This window comes from Microcaecilia unicolor, chromosome 6 (assembly GCF_901765095.1).
Source record: "Microcaecilia unicolor chromosome 6, aMicUni1.1, whole genome shotgun sequence".
Classification (NCBI taxonomy): Eukaryota; Metazoa; Chordata; class Amphibia; order Gymnophiona; family Siphonopidae; genus Microcaecilia; species Microcaecilia unicolor.
In genome coordinates, this window is record NC_044036.1 from 84,311,371 (window position 1) to 84,329,199 (window position 17,829).

General features: G+C 44.5%; 1 protein-coding gene across 4 annotated transcripts in view; it reads right to left on the reverse strand.

Moving 5' to 3' along the window:
- RABGAP1L (RAB GTPase activating protein 1 like) overlaps positions 1-17,829 on the reverse strand; it is an 803,631-nt gene that overhangs the window by 247,294 nt on the left and 538,508 nt on the right. For all 4 annotated transcript variants that reach the window (XM_030206422.1, XM_030206421.1, XM_030206423.1 and 1 more), the window contains one exon: positions 15,841-15,984. In XM_030206422.1, the coding sequence (XP_030062282.1) occupies positions 15,841-15,984 (144 nt within the window). The remainder of the gene's footprint in view (positions 1-15,840; positions 15,985-17,829) is intronic.

Genomic DNA, 17,829 nt, shown 5'->3' on the forward strand with positions numbered 1-17,829 from the left:
TGTAAACGTTAAACGTACCAATACCAAATTATGCTAGTATTCTCTAACAGAACCTGAGCACCCAGATAACATTATAGAATAGGTTCCCACTGCACGGGCTCAGGATGCCTAAATGGAGACACCCAGTTGTACAACTGTCCCCATAGATTCTATAGATGCGCCAAAAAATCAGCGCCGAAAAGTGCTATTTTATAAGCTGTGTTTAAAGATAGACGCAGTTGATAGAATAGAGCTTACGCCCAGGAATTATTTGCACAAACTGAAATGTGATGCAAATATTGTATAACAACGTGCATTATTGTTAGGAATGTCCCCATTATGCCCATGAGCCTCCCATTTCCACATCCCCTTTTTCAGATTGTGCATAAATTTTAGGCGAGGATCCCACGCCTAAAGTTACATGCATAAATGCCAATTAAGTCTAATTAGTGCCAATAATTGCTTGTTAAAAAGCAAATTGATGCTAATTAGTTTGTTACTCAATTAAATTGGGCGTGTACCCAAATTTTAGCTTGCAATTTTTGGCAACTTTTTATTTTATTTTATTTATAAATTTTGAACAATCATTACAAGTAGACCAGTTGCACATGAAAAACAGTGAAAGCTTCTTAAAAGGATAGCAGAGATATTATTTAAATCAGTCACATCCAATTGGGACTGAACTGGAGTTCCAGATGGCAGATTAAATTTAATGTAGACAAATGCAAAGTGATGCACATTGGGGAGAATAATCCGAATCATAGTTATCTGATGCTAGGGTCCACTTTAGGAGTCAGCACTCAAGAAAAAGATGTAGGTGTCAGTGTAAACAATATGCTAAAATCTTCTGGCCAGTGTGTGGCGGAGGGCAAATAAGCAAACAGGATGCTAGGAATTATTACAAGAGGGATGAAAAATAGGACCAAAAATATTATAATGCCTCTGTATTGCTTCCATGGTGTGACCTCACCTTGAGTACTGTGTTCAATTCTGGTCACCGTATATCAAAAAATATATAGCGGAATTAGAAAAGGTTCAAAGAAGAGTGACCAAAATGATAGAGGGGATGGAATTCCTTCCTTCCTTATGAGGAAATGCTAAAGAGGTTAGGGCTCTTCAGCTTGGAAAAGAGATGGCTGAGGGGGGATATGCAGGGCTGCGGTGGGGGGGGGGGGGGGCAGGGTTAAAATTCCCCAGGCCCGGCCTCCAAGGGGGGAGCTTCTTCCTGCCTGCCTGCTTCCAGGTCTGTCTCTCTCCTGCTCCTGTGTGCCAGGACTCGGATGACTGTATTAACGCGATAACCCAGGTGACCCGGGCTATCATGTTTCCGGGTCCTGGCACACGGGAGCAGGAGATGACAGATCGAGAGAGGAACAGTCAGACACAGAAAGGCAAGGGGGTGGGTAGGGGCGGCAGCCCGAATGTGTGTGTATGGGGGGGGTGCACAGTGCGGTGGCCCAGGTGGGGCGTGGATAGCCGGACAGCGGTCCTGCCCTGGGCCCAGCTATGTCTCTCGGCGGCCCTGGGGATATGATTGAGGTCTACAAAATCCTGAGTGGTATGGAGTGGGTGGAAGTGAATTGATTTTTCACTCATTCAAAAAGTACAAAGAACAGGGGACACTCAATGAAATTACATGGAAATACTTTTAAAACAAGTAGGAGAAAATATTTTTTCTCTCAAAGAATAGTTAAGCTCTGGAACTCGTTGCTGGGGGATATTTATTTATTTATTTATCATGACATTTCTACCCCGCATTTTCCCAAGAAAGCTCAGGTTCAATTTGGTTTATATAACAAACTAAGGCCCAGATGCACTAAACTTTAATGACCCTTTAACAACCCTTTAATGAAGAATTTTTGAACCTTGGCATGCATTAAAGGCCATTTTCCGACCACGGTAGCAGAAAACAAAAACGGAATGCAGATGAGCAAATTGTGTAGAAACCCCATTGAAACGAGATGCATCAAAGTTTTCCGACTACCCTAACACAGGAAAACTGCCGGTAAGCTAACGACAGATCTGTACCTGTCGTTAGGGCTATCCGACTAAAAACTTTAATGTAAAAAAAAATAAATAAAAAAGCGAGGGGGCGAAAACACACGTCAGGGGCGTCTTTTATTGATGCCCGAGGTTGCTGCTGCTCCCCGCTCCCCCTGCATCACTATAAAAGTAAAAAAGAAAAAAAAAAGGTTTGGGAGGGGGCAAAGGCGCTCGCCAGGAGCATCCTTTATGGACGGCCTTGCCCCCCCCCCCACCTACGTCAGACAGGGGCGGGCCCGGCCATCCTTTATGGACGGCCTTGCCCCCCCCCCCCCGCCTACGTCAGACGGGGGCGGGCCCAAGTCAGGGAAGACGAAGTACAGAGACATCCTGAAGACTGCAGCGATCTGATGGTCTTCTTGCCCCTGCAGCGCCTTCATACAGAGGTGAGAGGCGCTGCACGGGCCCAGTAATGCGGGGGGGGGGGGCCCGGTGGAGGGGGGATCAGCGGCAACGAGCGCCTTTGCCCCCTCCCGATCCACGTGTTTGTGTTTTGTTTGACATTTGTGGCATGCGCAGAGCAGCCAGCATAACGCTTGGCTGCTCTGTGCATGCTTTAGGAGCCGATTACCGACGGGGATTCCACCAGATTGATGCATTGTACTTTACAATACCGCACCGAACATGTGCGACTTGTGTTTTTGCTGCATTGTTCGTTTTTTAAATTCGGTAACAGCTTTTACGTTTTTGCTTTTTTTACGTTTGGTTGATGCATCTGGGCCTAAGAAGAAGCATTACAAGACAATTAATATTAATACAAGAATACAACCATTATAAAAAAATATGCAGTTAGCACATCTGGGTTTAAAATGGTTTGGACAAATTCCTGGAGGAAAAGTCCATAATCTGTTATTGATATGCACATAGGGGAAGCTACTACTTGCCCTGGGACTAGTAGCATGTAATGGTGCTACTAACTGGGTTTCTGCCAGGTATTTGTGACCAGAATTGGCCACTGCTGGAAGCAGGATACTGGGCTAGATGGGCCATTGGTCTGACCCAGTATGGCTGTTCTTATGTTACCAAAGCCTGATCTTCCAAGAGCTGATCCCCAGATGGCACTTTAGGTATTATTGGCAAATAGTACACTTTATTCAGAGGAGGAATAGCATCAGTGGGAATTTTCAAATTTTCAACCAGAAACAACTTAAACATATCCACTTGGGTCATGCTCTACACTTTGGGAAAATTTTAAATTCTCAAGTTCAGTCTCCTAGTTTAAAATTTTCCAATTGCTTAGTTCTCCTGTGGATTTCTTGATCTTTAATCACACTGGAAACAACTGTTTTTAAGATTATTCACTTCTAACTTAAACTGAGATATTTCTTCAGAGCTGTCACACTTCCTCTGTAACAAAACATCCACCTTATTTAAAAGAGTTGTCATATCCTTTGCAGACTTTCCTACCGTCTCATCAAGCTTCTTAATGGCCCTCCATATTGTCTCCAGCGTCACCACCTCAGGGGCAACCTGATCATTAGCTGCCCAAACGCTTTCAAACTCAGGACGGTACTTCCAAGAAAAGAGTTCCACCGTTCCCACTCAGCTGAGCAGCGCCTTCCACCAAAACAGACATTGTGGACTCGATCCTGGCTGCTGCTGGACAAGGTGGGTGTTTGGCATCGGGAGGGGGGGGGGGGGGGGGGGGAGGGACAATGTGCCCAAAAGAGACTGCCACTCCTCCACCAGGCCTCAATACAGGGCCCTCTCCCTGGTCTTCTTGCTGGGAGCAGAGTTATGCTCAAACATTTTCTGGAGGGACTGCAGCAGGTGGCAGCACAGCCCGGACCAACCCCTTCCTCTGCATATGGGGCATTTTACAAAGGAAGTAAATTAGTTGAAGAAAGTCCAGTCAGCAACTGAGAACGTTACAACGCTGCTACATGCTCAACTACCATCTTGGCCACATTTTGGCAACTTTTATAGGATTAGAGGGATAGTGCAGAGGCAATCTGTATGGATATTTGAAAGACACTTTGAAGCCAATTCTGTTTTCTCTGGTGCCTATTTCCTTTACAGAATACTAGCATAGCAGAACTAATATGCACATGTAATTTAGGTGCAACCATTGGTGTAAATGCTCACCCCTAGACTGCCAAGAAATGCATATAAATTATAGTATTCTGTACTTTACTAAGTGTGTGCCCTGCCTATCTTCAAATTATGTACAATGCATGTTTTTACATGGTATACTACTCATTTACAGAAGCATGTGTCAACTAGAATTCCAGCATTTACCCATGTACTTGCTGCCTAACTCTAGGTGGCTCCTTGTAGAATTACCTCCTATGTTCATGTTTATTCCACACTTGATATACCACCTTTGATACAGTAAAAGCAGTTTATATATACTATTTTTTGCAGGTACTTTTCTGCCCCTAATGGGCTTAAAATCTAAGGTTATATGTACCTGGGACAATGGAGAGTTAAGTGACTTGCCCATGGTCACAAGGAGTTGCAGTGGGAACTGAACCCAGTTCCCTAGGTTCTCAACCCACTGCATTAACCAATAGGCTACTCCTCCACTCCAGGGCAATGATGCTGCAGTGGGAATCAAACCTAGTTACCAGGATCTCAACCTACTGCCCCCACCATTAGGCAGCAGTGGAAATTGAACCCAGTTCCCCAGGTCTGAACCCCAATGAACTAACCAATAGGCCACTCCACTCCATGCCCATTGAATATCTCAGTCAGCAGCAATTATCAAGATATCAGGTGTTGTAATCGAGATAAGTGCTTTTTAACATTAACCTGGGAGATTGCTGCTACTGGTGATTGATCAGTGTGTTTCATGTTGACTCCTGGTGGACTTATGCCATCAATTGAAAATCCGTCAACATGGAACAGCCAACCAGCAAGAAAAATGAGAGGAGTTGTGCTGAGGAGTGGGAATACAGGGAAACAAACAAGAGACAATGTCACAAAAATACAAACAACTATAACAGAAACCAGGATACCGGTAAAACAGAGAACATGAAGGAATGTATTTCAATACAGAAAGCTGTTTTTCCTCACCTCTAATTTCACAGAATATCGTCGTCTGTAAAATATATACTAGATCCGGCTCTTGGACTGGTCCTGCAGAAGCTGATCCCTGCTAATGTCTGATGGCTAGGCAGTATAGTGTTTCTAGTTACCAGGAAACTAAAATGATGTGCGCCCTCACTTAGTTTCCACCTGTCAAACCTAATGGAGTTCCCATCCATCAGCATCACTATATAATTCTCCATCACCTCTTACATCTCAGATTCTAAATTGCTGATGTTTGAGTTCTTGCACGTGTCAAAAGAGCACAATGATTTTTACAAGTGAATAGCTGCACTGAAATAATTGTTCAACATTAATTCAACCTCAATTTCTCTGAAATGAAAGGTTTTTAAATATTGTTTTACTTTGTTATTTATACACTGAGCAGAGTAATTCACTAGAAACTGAATTGCAAAGTCATAATTGTTTCATGTGGTTTAGATGCCATCATGAGTAAACATGTGCATGGCCATAGTTTTTTATTTCATTCTTTTTACGGGGTCATGCCAAGTTTGCTCTGTTTCAGGGTTGTTCCATTTTGTTTCAAAAATAGGAAGTGCTATTTGCAAATAGCATGCACTATTTCTGACAGGAAACAAATTTAAGGCCTAATATTTAACCACAGTGACCAGAACGTTTTGCTGTCCTAACTTTATCCGGTTTGCTATTCATTTAGCAGTCTAAATATGGTTGCTAACCAAATAACCTCCAGTTCCATCTAAGCTTCACCGAAGCACTGCCCAGGGCTGCCGAAAGGGGGGGGGGGCAGGGGGGACAAAATTCTCCGGGCCTGGGCCTCCAAGGGGGGCCCGGTGCCGCAGCCCCCTCCACCCACCCCTCTCCATCCACCACCGGGCCCCCCTGAATTCAAATCATACCGCCTTACCTCGACCTCGCTCCGTGTGAAAGAAGCACAGCAGCGGCAGTCTGCAGCTCGCCTCCCTTCGGGCCTTCCCTCCCTGTGTCCCGCCCTCGTCTGATGTAACTTGCGAAAGGGCGGGACACAGGGAGGGAAGGCCCGAAGGGAGGCGATCTGCAGACTGCCGCTGCTGCGCTTCTTTCACATGGAGCGAGGTCAAGGTGAGGCGCTATGATATGAATTCAGGGGGGCCCGGCCCAGTCTCTCGGCGGCCCTGGCACTGCCCCTGCACTCTCAGAATAGTACCAAAGTGATCAGAGGACACATTTAGTGGCACTATCTGCTTAATAAATATACTTCTCGCCAGCACTTATCCATTCAGTGTCTGATAAAGAAATAAGTTTCTTTGAATATCGGCCCATTAATTTTTTTTTCTGACATTTTATTTTGAAATGATATGAAACAAGGCTTTCCATTGAATTTTCCATTTCATTACAAAATACATGCACATATCTAATGATGAGCCGGGAAAAAAATGTCAGTAGTGTAAAACTGCATCTGGATACTGAGATGCAAACTATTTTTTAAGGCAGAAGAGCCCCCTATTTCTTGAGATCCAGGAGCAGGCAATCCCAACCATGCTGCAATGTTCCTTTGTCTATAATGTTTCAGAACATTTACAAGCATTTATCACAAACCTTCATTTGCAACTAGACTCCAAACGGACTATTGGATTAGCAAAGGTGTGTCTTCCTCTCCTATATTCTGTTCTTAATCAGGACACACCCAGTACTGGTCCAAAGGGATCTTCTGAGGCTCTTCTGGCTTGAATCTTGACTGTGCAGCTCTTCCGGCCTCTGCCTCACACTTAACCTCTCCCCCTTGTGAATTGAACCAAGGTCTTCACATGCTGGCATGGAGTCCTGTCATGCAATACTCCTTTGCAGAGGAGGATGAATTCTTACACACCCACTACTGGTCCAACGGGATCTTCTAAGACTCTTCTGGCTTGGATCTTGACTGTGCAGCTCTTCTGTAACTTAAGTGAAGTCCCTTTAATTTCACAGTATTTCCTCTTCCTAAAATCTAGCAGGCAATTTCCAAAATGATTCCTGTGCGTAAAAAGCACTTTACCTGCGTTACTTTGTACCCTGGGCAAATTTCAAAGCACATGCATACACTTCCTTTGAAAACTGGGCCAAGCCTACGGGTAAGAAGTATGTCCAAACCTTGTCCCAAAACAACCCCTCTTCCCCCAATTGCTACATCACAATTTACTGAAATAAATATAATTGCTATCACTTAAAAGACATATCCTAAATGGAAATACTGGTTAGCATCTCATTCAATTGATGCATATAGTTTTAATGCAGTTGGCTAATGCAAACAGTATCAGTGTTTAATAATTTAAATGTAGAGTTCTGTTAGACATATTGGTACTTGTCAGGGCTGACAGGGTTCAAAGCCTTGACAGGAGCTAAAGCTGGAAACCCGTAGCACAGCCTTAAGAGATACAAAGCCAAGATACAAGCCAGGCAAATAACCTCAGAAGATCCCATTGGACCAGTACTGGATACGCCCTGAATAAGAACAGAATGTAAGGAAGGACTGAAAGACACAGCAGAAGTGAATCAATTTCTTACTCTTTCAAAAAGTAAAAAGAGTAGGGGACACTTATTGAAATTACATGGAAATTGTTTTAAAACAAATAGGAGGAAAGATTTGTTCACTCAATGAAAAGTTAAGCTCTGGAACTCGTTGCTGGAGGATTTGGTAACAGCGGTTAGTGTATCTGGGTTTAAAAAGGGTTGGACAAGTTCCTGGAGGAAAAGTCCATAGTCTGCTATTGAGACAGATATGGGGAAGCCATTGCGTGTCCTGGGATTGGTAGCACAGAATGTTGCTACTATTTGGGTTTCTGAAATGAAAAAAAAAAAACCAAAGGGAATAACAAGCCTAAAGAACAGTGGTGAGAAACATAAGGCTATATTACCAAAAAAGCCCAACAATATTTAAGAAGGAAAAACCAGATAGGAATCATCATAAGGCAAATCAAATTGGCTATGTGATCTCCTATAGCACTAAGCTATTCCCAATCTGCAGCACTTCATATATATTAATCATTTGCCTCCTTTGCTGGATTGAATCCTTTAAATGATAGAATTTATTTAATTTTTAATTGTTAAAATTGCTTTTATATAAATTTGGAATAAAACCAAGAAACAGCAACCTCAGTACTTAGCTAACACCACAAAGGCACAGCGCTGCAGAGCTTGTTACAGTCTACTTTTACTGTTTTGGGAGACTAGATTGCATTTTACGCTTTTTCATGCTATTTCTAGTTGGGGGAGGGGGTGGAGGGGAGGTTGTCTGTGTGGTTATGGATATTTGTACAAACCTTTTGTCTGATGAAATCTGAACAACATGTGTGCCTTCAAGAGTGGAGTGTGTATGGTGTGGTGGAGCGAGGCGCCCTGGTCCCCCATAGATGATGGCCCTTGGTGTTGTTTCATGGAATGTGTGTGGGGTAAATTCCCCCATTAAATGTAAGAAGATCCTGATGGCCTTGTATCTACAGGGGACTGGAGTGACCCTAGTGCAGGAGACTCACTTAACTCATTTTGAGCATCAAAAATTAAAATGACAGTGGGTGGGTCACTGCTTTTATTCCACTGCCCTGGTCACCCACTGGGCTAGAGTGGCTATTTTAATAAATAAGGCAATACCCTTTGAGGAGCATAAGTGCTATTGTGATCAGCAGGGGTGGTGGATAGCTTTGCATTGGTACCCAATATATTCTAGTTTCCTTATATGCACACAATCTTTATGATCCTTCCTTCTTTCCACCATTATTACAGCTTTTACTGTCTTTGCCCCCCTGTACAGTAGTGGTAGGCAGAGATTTTAATGCAGTGGAAGATTTGGTTTTGGATCGGAAATCTGTGGCCCAGGGGAAGCAAACCAATGGGGGGAGGGGGGGAGAGACTTGCTATGCCACAGCCTTGATTTACTTGATCTTTGGCGGACGCTTCATCTTGGGGAGCATGCCTATACACATATTTCCCAAGCACACCTCTCTGAGAGTAGACTAGACTACACTTTGTTATCGACACATTAATTTTCAGAGGTGGAAACGATTGATATAGTTCAAGTGCGCATTTCTGATCACGCTCTTGTTCAGCTGCCTCTCCAAGTCCCGAGGAAAAAGTCCCATCCATTATAGCGTATACTACATTATTTGAGGGAAGATCTTGATTTTGTGCGTTTTTTGTCCCATTAGATTAATTTTGTGAATAATATGATTCATTGCTCTATTCCAGGGCTTTTGTGGGAAGTCAGGATGATGAGAGGGGAAGTTATATCTTATTTGGCCTCCTGTAGGAAGCGCCTAAATAGACAAATCTTACAGCTGCAGACCCAATTACATCAGGCCCAGGTGGCATTGGCCAGCAATTTGACCCCTGAGAACAAGGAGGGATTTCGTCATATGGGTATTTGTCTAGCACATCTGGTCCATATTATGACGGGACCCCATTTTGTCTTTCTTTTAGAGGGAGCTCAGCTTACCAATAACCATGCAATTATCAAATTATTTAAAAATTTTCATAGCATGTTGTACACCGACTCTGGCTCAGGAGACTGTTAACGTTGACTTTTTGGATGATTTGCTCTTTCCAAAAGTGACCCAGAAAGATCTAGCTTTTCTGAATGAACTGTTCCATGTAGAGGAGGTATAGTATGCAATTAAAATGTCTCCCTCCTGTAAGACTCCAGGGCAGGATGGACTGCCCCTAGAATTTTTCAAGATATTGAGTACTGCCATCTTGCCACTGTTGCTCAAAGTTTATACTGAGGCCCTGCACTTCCACAAGCACTACGGAGAGCCACAATCATACCCATCATGAAGCCAGGGCGGGTTTCCCTACTCACTAGCTCTTACCGCCCCATCTCATTGTTAAATGTTGATCTTAAATTTATGCAAAAATGTTTGGCTACCCGCTTGCTCCATCTTGTTCCAAAATTGGTATCACCCCCATCAAGTGGGTTTTGTGAAAGGGCAGAATGCTGTGATGAATGTTCAAAAACTCCTTACGGCCATGGCATATGTACAGGAACACCAAATGGACACTCTTTTGATCAATTTTGATATTGAAAAAGCATTTGAGCGTGTTCCTGGCCATACCTATGGAAGGTACTAACCCACTGGTTTTTGTGGCCTGATCATAAATATGATCTACTTTTTGTATTGTGACCCTTGGGAGCAAGTGTGCTCTCACCCCCAAATTGGGATTCAGTGCAGCACTTGCCAGGGTTGCCCTTTGTTGCCTACCCTGTTCATTCTTAGTATAGAGCTCTTAGCTTTGAAATTACTGGTGGAATCCTACGATTCATGACATACTGATGGGGCCACAGGGTTTCAAATTTGCTTTATTTGCTGATGATTTGTTGTTAGCACTGATGGAATCCCGGCCTGCCTTACCTAGAGCATTACAACTGCTTTTGGATTTTGGCCATTCTGTTGGGCTTAGGGATTAATATGGAGAAATCTGAGGCCCTTGGTTTGGGTGGGGGTGATCTTGCAACCCACTGGCAGGGCTTCTTCCCTTTGAGCTGCGCGTGTTATGTCTTGAAATACTTGGGCTTAAATATCCCAGGGCTGGGGAATCTCGCTCATCTGCATGACCATAATATCACCACCCTGCTCCAAGAAACGCAATTGCTCTGCCAGTGTTGGTCTTCCCTACCAGTTTCCTTGTGGGGCCGAATCCATTTGGTCAAGATGATTATATTGCCTAAACGGATGTATGTCCTACAGAATTTGCCTGTAAGCTTGTGATCCAGGGCTTTACATAAATGTAATACAGTGTTGTGGAATTGATTTTGTTGACTCGTGGCCACTTTCAGTGGTTACAAGAGGCCTGATGGGCCGATTTTATGGAATTATGAAAAGACCCCAGGGATTACACCCATTATATCGAGTGGTTGCCCTCTGGATCACTGACTTTGGCTGTCAGGATATCAACAAATTCTTGGTCAGTTTACAGTCTGCACCTTTATTGGAGGAGAATATGCAACTGTAGGAACTTCATTACAAATTTCTCATGAGAATGTACATTCATCCCTCTCGTGCAAAGATGATAGGATTTCCATCAGATGGGGCCTGTGTAAAATATGGAGCATAAGAGGAATCCTATATACATTGTATTTGAGACTGTTCCCTGATTTCTCATTTTTGGTCAGTGATATGGCACTATTTGGAGACTCTGTATGGATGTTCCTGGATCTTGAACCCACAAGCTGCCCTCCTGAATAATGTTACAATAATAAAAAAAAGACACAAAAATTTCAGGCCTCTTTTTGCTTAAGGCTTTCTTACTAGCAAAGCAATGCATCCTCCAGCAGTGGATATCTCCACATTCTCAAACTCTGGCTAAGTGGAGAGGTCTAAAAACTGTTGCTGAACATTTCAGAGATGCCTAGAGTTGTCCATTCTAAAGACTGAAATGTAGTGCTCCAATGAGAGATTTTTCTTGCAGTGCATTCAGAAAATAAATTTGGAAAGATCTGCCTGTTGTGTTCCTTTACTAGCATCTCCCCTCTTTCTCCTCCCTTAGCATTTTCCCTTCTCGTTTTTCCCCTTTTCCTCTTGCTGTTCTCTTCACCCTCAGTCTAGCCTATCTCCTTTCACATATTCTACCCCCAGCCAGTCCTGCATCTCACCTTTCACATAGCCTCTCCTCCCCTCCCCCCCCCCCCCCCCCCCGCCAGTCCTGTTTCTCCCTATCTCCTCTCCTTTCCCTCCACCCCATGGTCCAGCATTTCACTGGTCTCTCTCCACTCCTCCAAACCAGTCCAGTATCTCCTCTCTCCCTTCCCCTTCCCATAGTCCACAATCCCTCCCCCCTCTGTATATCCTAGCATCTGATACACAGTGCTGACATGCTGGTTATTTCAGGAAAGACCTCAGTTAGAAAGCTCAGCAGCCTTTCTTTCTTTACTTTTCCAGTGCTGCCAGTGAGAGCCAACCCACAGCAAAACAGGAAGAGCTAAGATGCTATGGAGAGCTGGTGTCACTGCATAACAAACCACAGGGTAACCAGGACCAAGAATTTTAGCACCACACTAAAGCGTGTGTGTGGGGTGGGGGAACACTTAAAAGGAACACCACTAACAGGATGAAGTAAAAAAAAAAAACAGCTTGAGGAGGAGCAACATCAGTGTTGCCAGGTGGGCGGTTTTACCGCCCAATTGGGCGGTTTTCTGCGACCCGCCGCGGGAAATTTTTGCCCGCGGCAGGTTGTGGTTTTTTGGGCTCCTTTTGGGTCTTTTGGGCGGTTTTAAAAGCGGTTTTTTCGGCCGCGGGGGGCGGGGTTAGTGACGTTTTGGGCGGGGTTAGTGTTGTTTTGGGCGGCGCCGATGACGGGGGAGGCGGGGCCAGTGATGGGGAGGCGGGGCCGATGACGGCGGGGGCGGGGTTGATGACGGCGGGGGTGGGGGTGTCAGGGGCGGGGTTTGACTTTGGGCGGGTTTTGGGCTGGATTTGGGCTCGATTGGGTGGGAAAAAATTTTTCCACCTGGCAACCCTGAGCAACATGTGTAATAGTGGAGGAGAGGAAAACACTCAGGGAAAGAGGCCCTGTATCTTCCTCTCCTATATCTCCTGTATCTTATCACAGAGGTTTGCAGGAAGATTGCCTGGGTAATGTAAGCCTGGAGGAGAACTGAAAGAAGTGGCACTGAAAAGCTGCAGGAGAAAAAGTCCTGTATCTATGTTCCCAGTGAAATCATGCACAGCAGGTGAATGTAATCCATGGTGCTAGGGACACTAGTTCAAAATCAAGGATGTCTGTTAACCTTAGACATGTTATACTCATGCACCTTTGATTAGGAAGGCTGCAAAAAGACCCCACGTACTAAGTAAACATGTTCTCTATAGGCACAAACTAATGTCTTCATCGCCAGTGTCCTCTGCCTCCTTCCCCCACCCTCTTTACCAGGTACGAGTTAGTGTCCTGGCCAGCCTTGGGTCCTCCAGGGCAGTGGTGATCAAATAAGAATGGTGGGGGTTACCAGCCAAGCGGTGGCCTTTGTTAAGGCTCTTCACAGTCTGGTGACTGTGATACTGGGCAAACAAACCACAGAGAGCTCCTAGGGTTAGTTCCAGGACTGTGAAGTTGGAGTAATTTTGGGTTGAGTCAGAGAAGGTAAAAATGTACCGAACCCAATTCCAGTTTCAAAATAAAAACTTACAACATTATAACAAAAATTTTAAAGCCTAATATTAGTAGGAGTTTGAGCCAGTGCTGGAGTCGGAGTCAGACCGTAGAAAAATAAAGGAGTTGAAGTTGGGGGTCAAAGGTTTGGTGTACACAGCCCTGATTAGGTCTTTCATACTCTGACCATGTGCTAATGCTAACACACCCTAAGCTTGCCCAAACCGCGCACATGCCTAGAAGAACATGAGGGCACAGCTTCCAGAGCTCCTTCTCAGCACACTGCTCTAACCTCTAAGCTACTCTTCCACTCTGCAAATAAACTAGGCCACTTCTGTACATACCTGTGGAAATGTTTTGAAAATTGTCCTTCCCTTGTCATTATGCTGTAACAAATACATCAGAGAGTTAAAACCTTCTTTATCTTGTAGGGGCTGCGATACTGCATCAACCCTACTGATTATGTCACTGGGCTGCTTCCTTTCTTGGTTTCTTTACCTGCTTACTAGTCTCTCTCCCTGGGATGTCAAACTCAGAGACAAGCAAACCAAAAATATAAATATGAAGGGCAAAAGGGCGCCATGGGTCAGCTGGCAACATTTCCAGTTTTGGTGTGAGCAGGAGTGATAGGCCATTATTTTTATCTGCAAGACCTTCAGTTTGCCTAGAGGCTAAAGGGAGCCTGAGGGGAAACTTGGTTGATATATTTGGCTGTGAGAAGGATTATGAGCAGGAAGCATGTCTAATACCACAGCATCCCTTGAGAGGAGGGGGCGATATTCACAGAAGCTAATGTTCCTAGGCTGTGATCTTTCATTGTCATAGCTGGGAATACATATTGCTCCAATACTCAGCCAGCGTGGTCAGCTCTTTTTTAAGTACAGACTATCACTGCCTACATAAAGCCTTGGATATTCAATGCTGGGCCCTGTCCGAGCACCAGCATTGAATATCTGGGGCTATCTGGATATGTGCTGGCTACCAGCAATTATGCGGGTCCCAGTCAATATCAATCCCCCCCCCCCCACCTTTGTGGTCCAGATCCTTTCATCATTCCGATCCTTCCACTACCACAGGTCACGGGCTCCTCCAGACCCCCCCCCCCCCCAACTAGCAGTGTCTTTTACAAGTGTTACTACAAAAGCTGATCCCCTCCTGGTCCCACTCCCCAATGTGCCTCCCTCCCTACTGAGGTCCACCCCCACCCAACCATAATCCTCTCCCCCCTCATGTCTACCTTTTAATCCATGGTGTTCTTGAGGCAGAAGCGAATCCCCCTCGCTCCTGACCACACTGGCTCTGGTCACAAAATGGCTGCCATGACTTCTAGCAGTAGACTTGTGGTACTTTCTAGTATTACAAGACTACTGCTAGAGGTTGCAGCAGCCATTTTGCAACTGGAGCCAGCCATTGGCATAGCTATGGGGGGCAACGGGGGCCTGGGCCTCCCAAATGGGCTCTGGGCCTCCGGTTTGGCTGGCAGGGGTCCCTGACCCAACCCCCGCCAGCTGAAGCGTTTATCTGTCCCGCACTGGTCTCGCACTTGCCTCCTCTCCTGTTTCCAGTTGCGCCATGCATGCTCTCATTTTAATAAACTGAGTATGCTCGCGCATGCTCAATTTCATTAAAACAAGCATGCAGTGCATGGTGCACTGAAAATAGGAGAGGAAGCAAGTGCAAGACCAGCGCGGGACAGGAAAACGCTTCAGCTGGTGGGTGTTGGGGACCCCCACCAGCAAAGGTACCTTGCAGTGGCGGCGGGGGGGGGGGGGGGGGTCGTAAGCGGCGGCTAGGGGAGGCAGGCTAAAATGTGCCCCCCACTTTGGGCTCTGGACCCCCCCTCCCACTGAGAACTGGCCACGCCCCTGGAGACAGCAAAGGAAGAAGGAAGTTCACTCCTACCCCATCAACCTCCCTAAACTACCAGGGATAGAATGGTAGGCCTAGGGGGTGTGTGGAGATGTTGGGCCTCAAGGAGAGGGGCCATCTTTTGGGGAGGGGTGAGGCGGGATGATGCTGATTTGGGGGGGGTGGGTGTTAGGCTGCTACCCAAAGTTATCTGGGCACACATTCAGTGCCTATACCCAGATAGCTAACCGTCCACAGGAAGGACTGCATTTTATGTGGTCATATCTGCACTATCACCAGTGCCTGGATAAGTGCCAGCTCCACTCATATTCCATCCTCGGAGGTCGCTGCAGCCATTTTGAGATAGGAACTGGCACTGGCAGGAGGCTCTTTTGGTCAGATGTGGGGGCAGCGGGGGGGGGGGGGGGGGGGGGGGGAAGGCCAGTTTAGCTTTTGGCTTTGTTTTCTACCAAAACTGAGCAGCCAATTTCAGATGCAGATTTGGCGGAAACCGAAGATCCTGGTTTTGGTCGGGCTCTACTGTACACACATTTAACATACACAAAAAACAGGATATAAAGCTCAAGAGGTCTTCTTTTACAACAGCTACAGGATATAGAATGTCCATTACTTGACCAGGGCAGTTTAGATAAGAATACATCCAGAATATAATATTTCATGACCCTGAGTAATAGTAGCAAGTAAAACACTGAAATAAATAACTAAAAACATTATATTTCAATCAGTGAAAAAAGCAATAGTGACCTGAAAGTCTAATGGAAGACACAAACAAGAAATCTTCATTTTCCTTACTGGATTATCACCCAAGAGAGGTGTTTATATTTATGTTTATCAGATGAATTTATTTACCTCACAAAGCAGCAAGTCTATGATATGGAAGACCATGCAGAGAGGAAATTTGGCTGTAAAGAGTGTGAGGAACCACTGGGATGCATACATGTGGGCTTCCAGGTTCAGCTCCGAGAAATGGCTATACAAATCGGGCAACTGCTCCTGAAATAAAGAAAAATGGCAGAAGTTTGGTAAAGCAGAAAGATCTCCCTGGATATATCTGTGTATTGCTATTCAAAAGAATACTTACATATACATACAGATGTTCTAGTTTTTCAGGCTGTAGCTTTGTAAAGATATTTTAAGCTAAGTAACTGTTTTTAATTGTTGATTCTTAATTGGTATTTTTCAATTTTAAAAAAACTGAGCCAAGAAAAAAAAGAAGAAAAAATTAGACCTTCAGCCCCAAAATCCACAATTTTGACTGGGGATTTATCGATTTTTTAGATCAAAAACACAAATTGAGAACCGTATGTTAAAACAAACAGGAATTTGCCCAAAAATAAGAGAACTGGTCCCAGCGCAGGACCCTAGGCAAATCAGCATGTTGGACCCTCCCCATCATAATAATGAGTTCCATATGACGCTGCACAGGAAATCTAGTACAAGAAGCAGTAGCAGTAAGAACGACTCTTCTGTTGACTGGAAGACACTGGCCAGGGAATGGGGAAGGCCAGACAGACCTCCACAGGCTTTGCTCCCCTTCCCCTTTCTTTCTGCCAGCAGATTACTTACCAGGCCAAAAATCTGCTTTGGAGGCCATTGAATTAGCACATCTGAGAGGGATCCTCCTGAACATTTGGGGCCTTAGGCATGTGCTTCATTTGCCTATGACTTAATCCAGCCTTGATTGGGCCATGCCCTCACCACCCAGGAATACAGTCTGTACCTGGCCTACATACAGCTATAAAAACCTCTTTTTGTGCATTCATTGGCTAAAAAGAACTTAAAAGCACAGCTGTCTGTATCGGTAATGAGAGTGAAAATGCTCATGATTAACAAAATAATGTAGCAATGATCAAAGAGAAAAGATAATCTTAGGATCCCTTTTCCCAATCCTTTAGGAAGTACTTTAAGGACAATAAAATGGATTGTAGTGAACAGGGTACTATGCACTCTGTTTACAAACTTGAATTATTTACTGTGTAGTGAAACGGTCACCAAATTTTTCTTATCATGAAAGCTGCCGGTAGAGTGCATCTTTTCCTCCTATTTTTATTCTGCAAACTCATGGCAAAAGGAGTCACGCTGTTTATATTTCTCTGAAGTGGAGAATACAGAAGGTTTTGAAAGAGCCTTTTTCAACCTGATGTTTCCTTCTCCATGCCAGTTCTATTTTGAACAACTCACACCACTCCCACATACTATTAAAAGAGGGAGGAAGATGAGATGTGCACAAGGACTGGACAAAACCTTAGATGCCAGCTTTGTTTATATTAAGGGAGAACTCTTCACTCAGGCTGCAGTTAACCTACACTGCAGTAACAGTATAACTGTGGTAATTGCAGCTGTTATGCTAGATGTGATTTGCTAGCCATACTGACAGAGAAAGAGCTTTTATCAACTACTGTTCCCATCAATGATCAACACTATGATGTCTTTAAATATGACACCAATTGCACCTCTGACCTTATTTTCAAATCTCCTTATACTCAATCCCCTATCTTCTCTTCTCCATCCTTTTATACCTTATCCCTCCCTATCTCCTTCTCTTTTACCGATCCTATCCTCTCCTTGACTACCTCCCCTATTCCAATTCACATACTCTTGGGCACTGTTGCCATTATGTTTATCACAGGTTATAACATTCTTCTTACATGTCCTTTGTAATGCTTTTTTTTTTTACTATAAGCCGCACTGAACCTGCTATATGTGGGAAAGCGCGGGGTACAAATGTAATAAATAAAAAAATAATAATAAATAATATTCATCATGCTGCTTCTGCTCTGCATATTCAGAACACACGCATCATGATCAAGAAAAATACATAAATGTTCTGCTACCTCC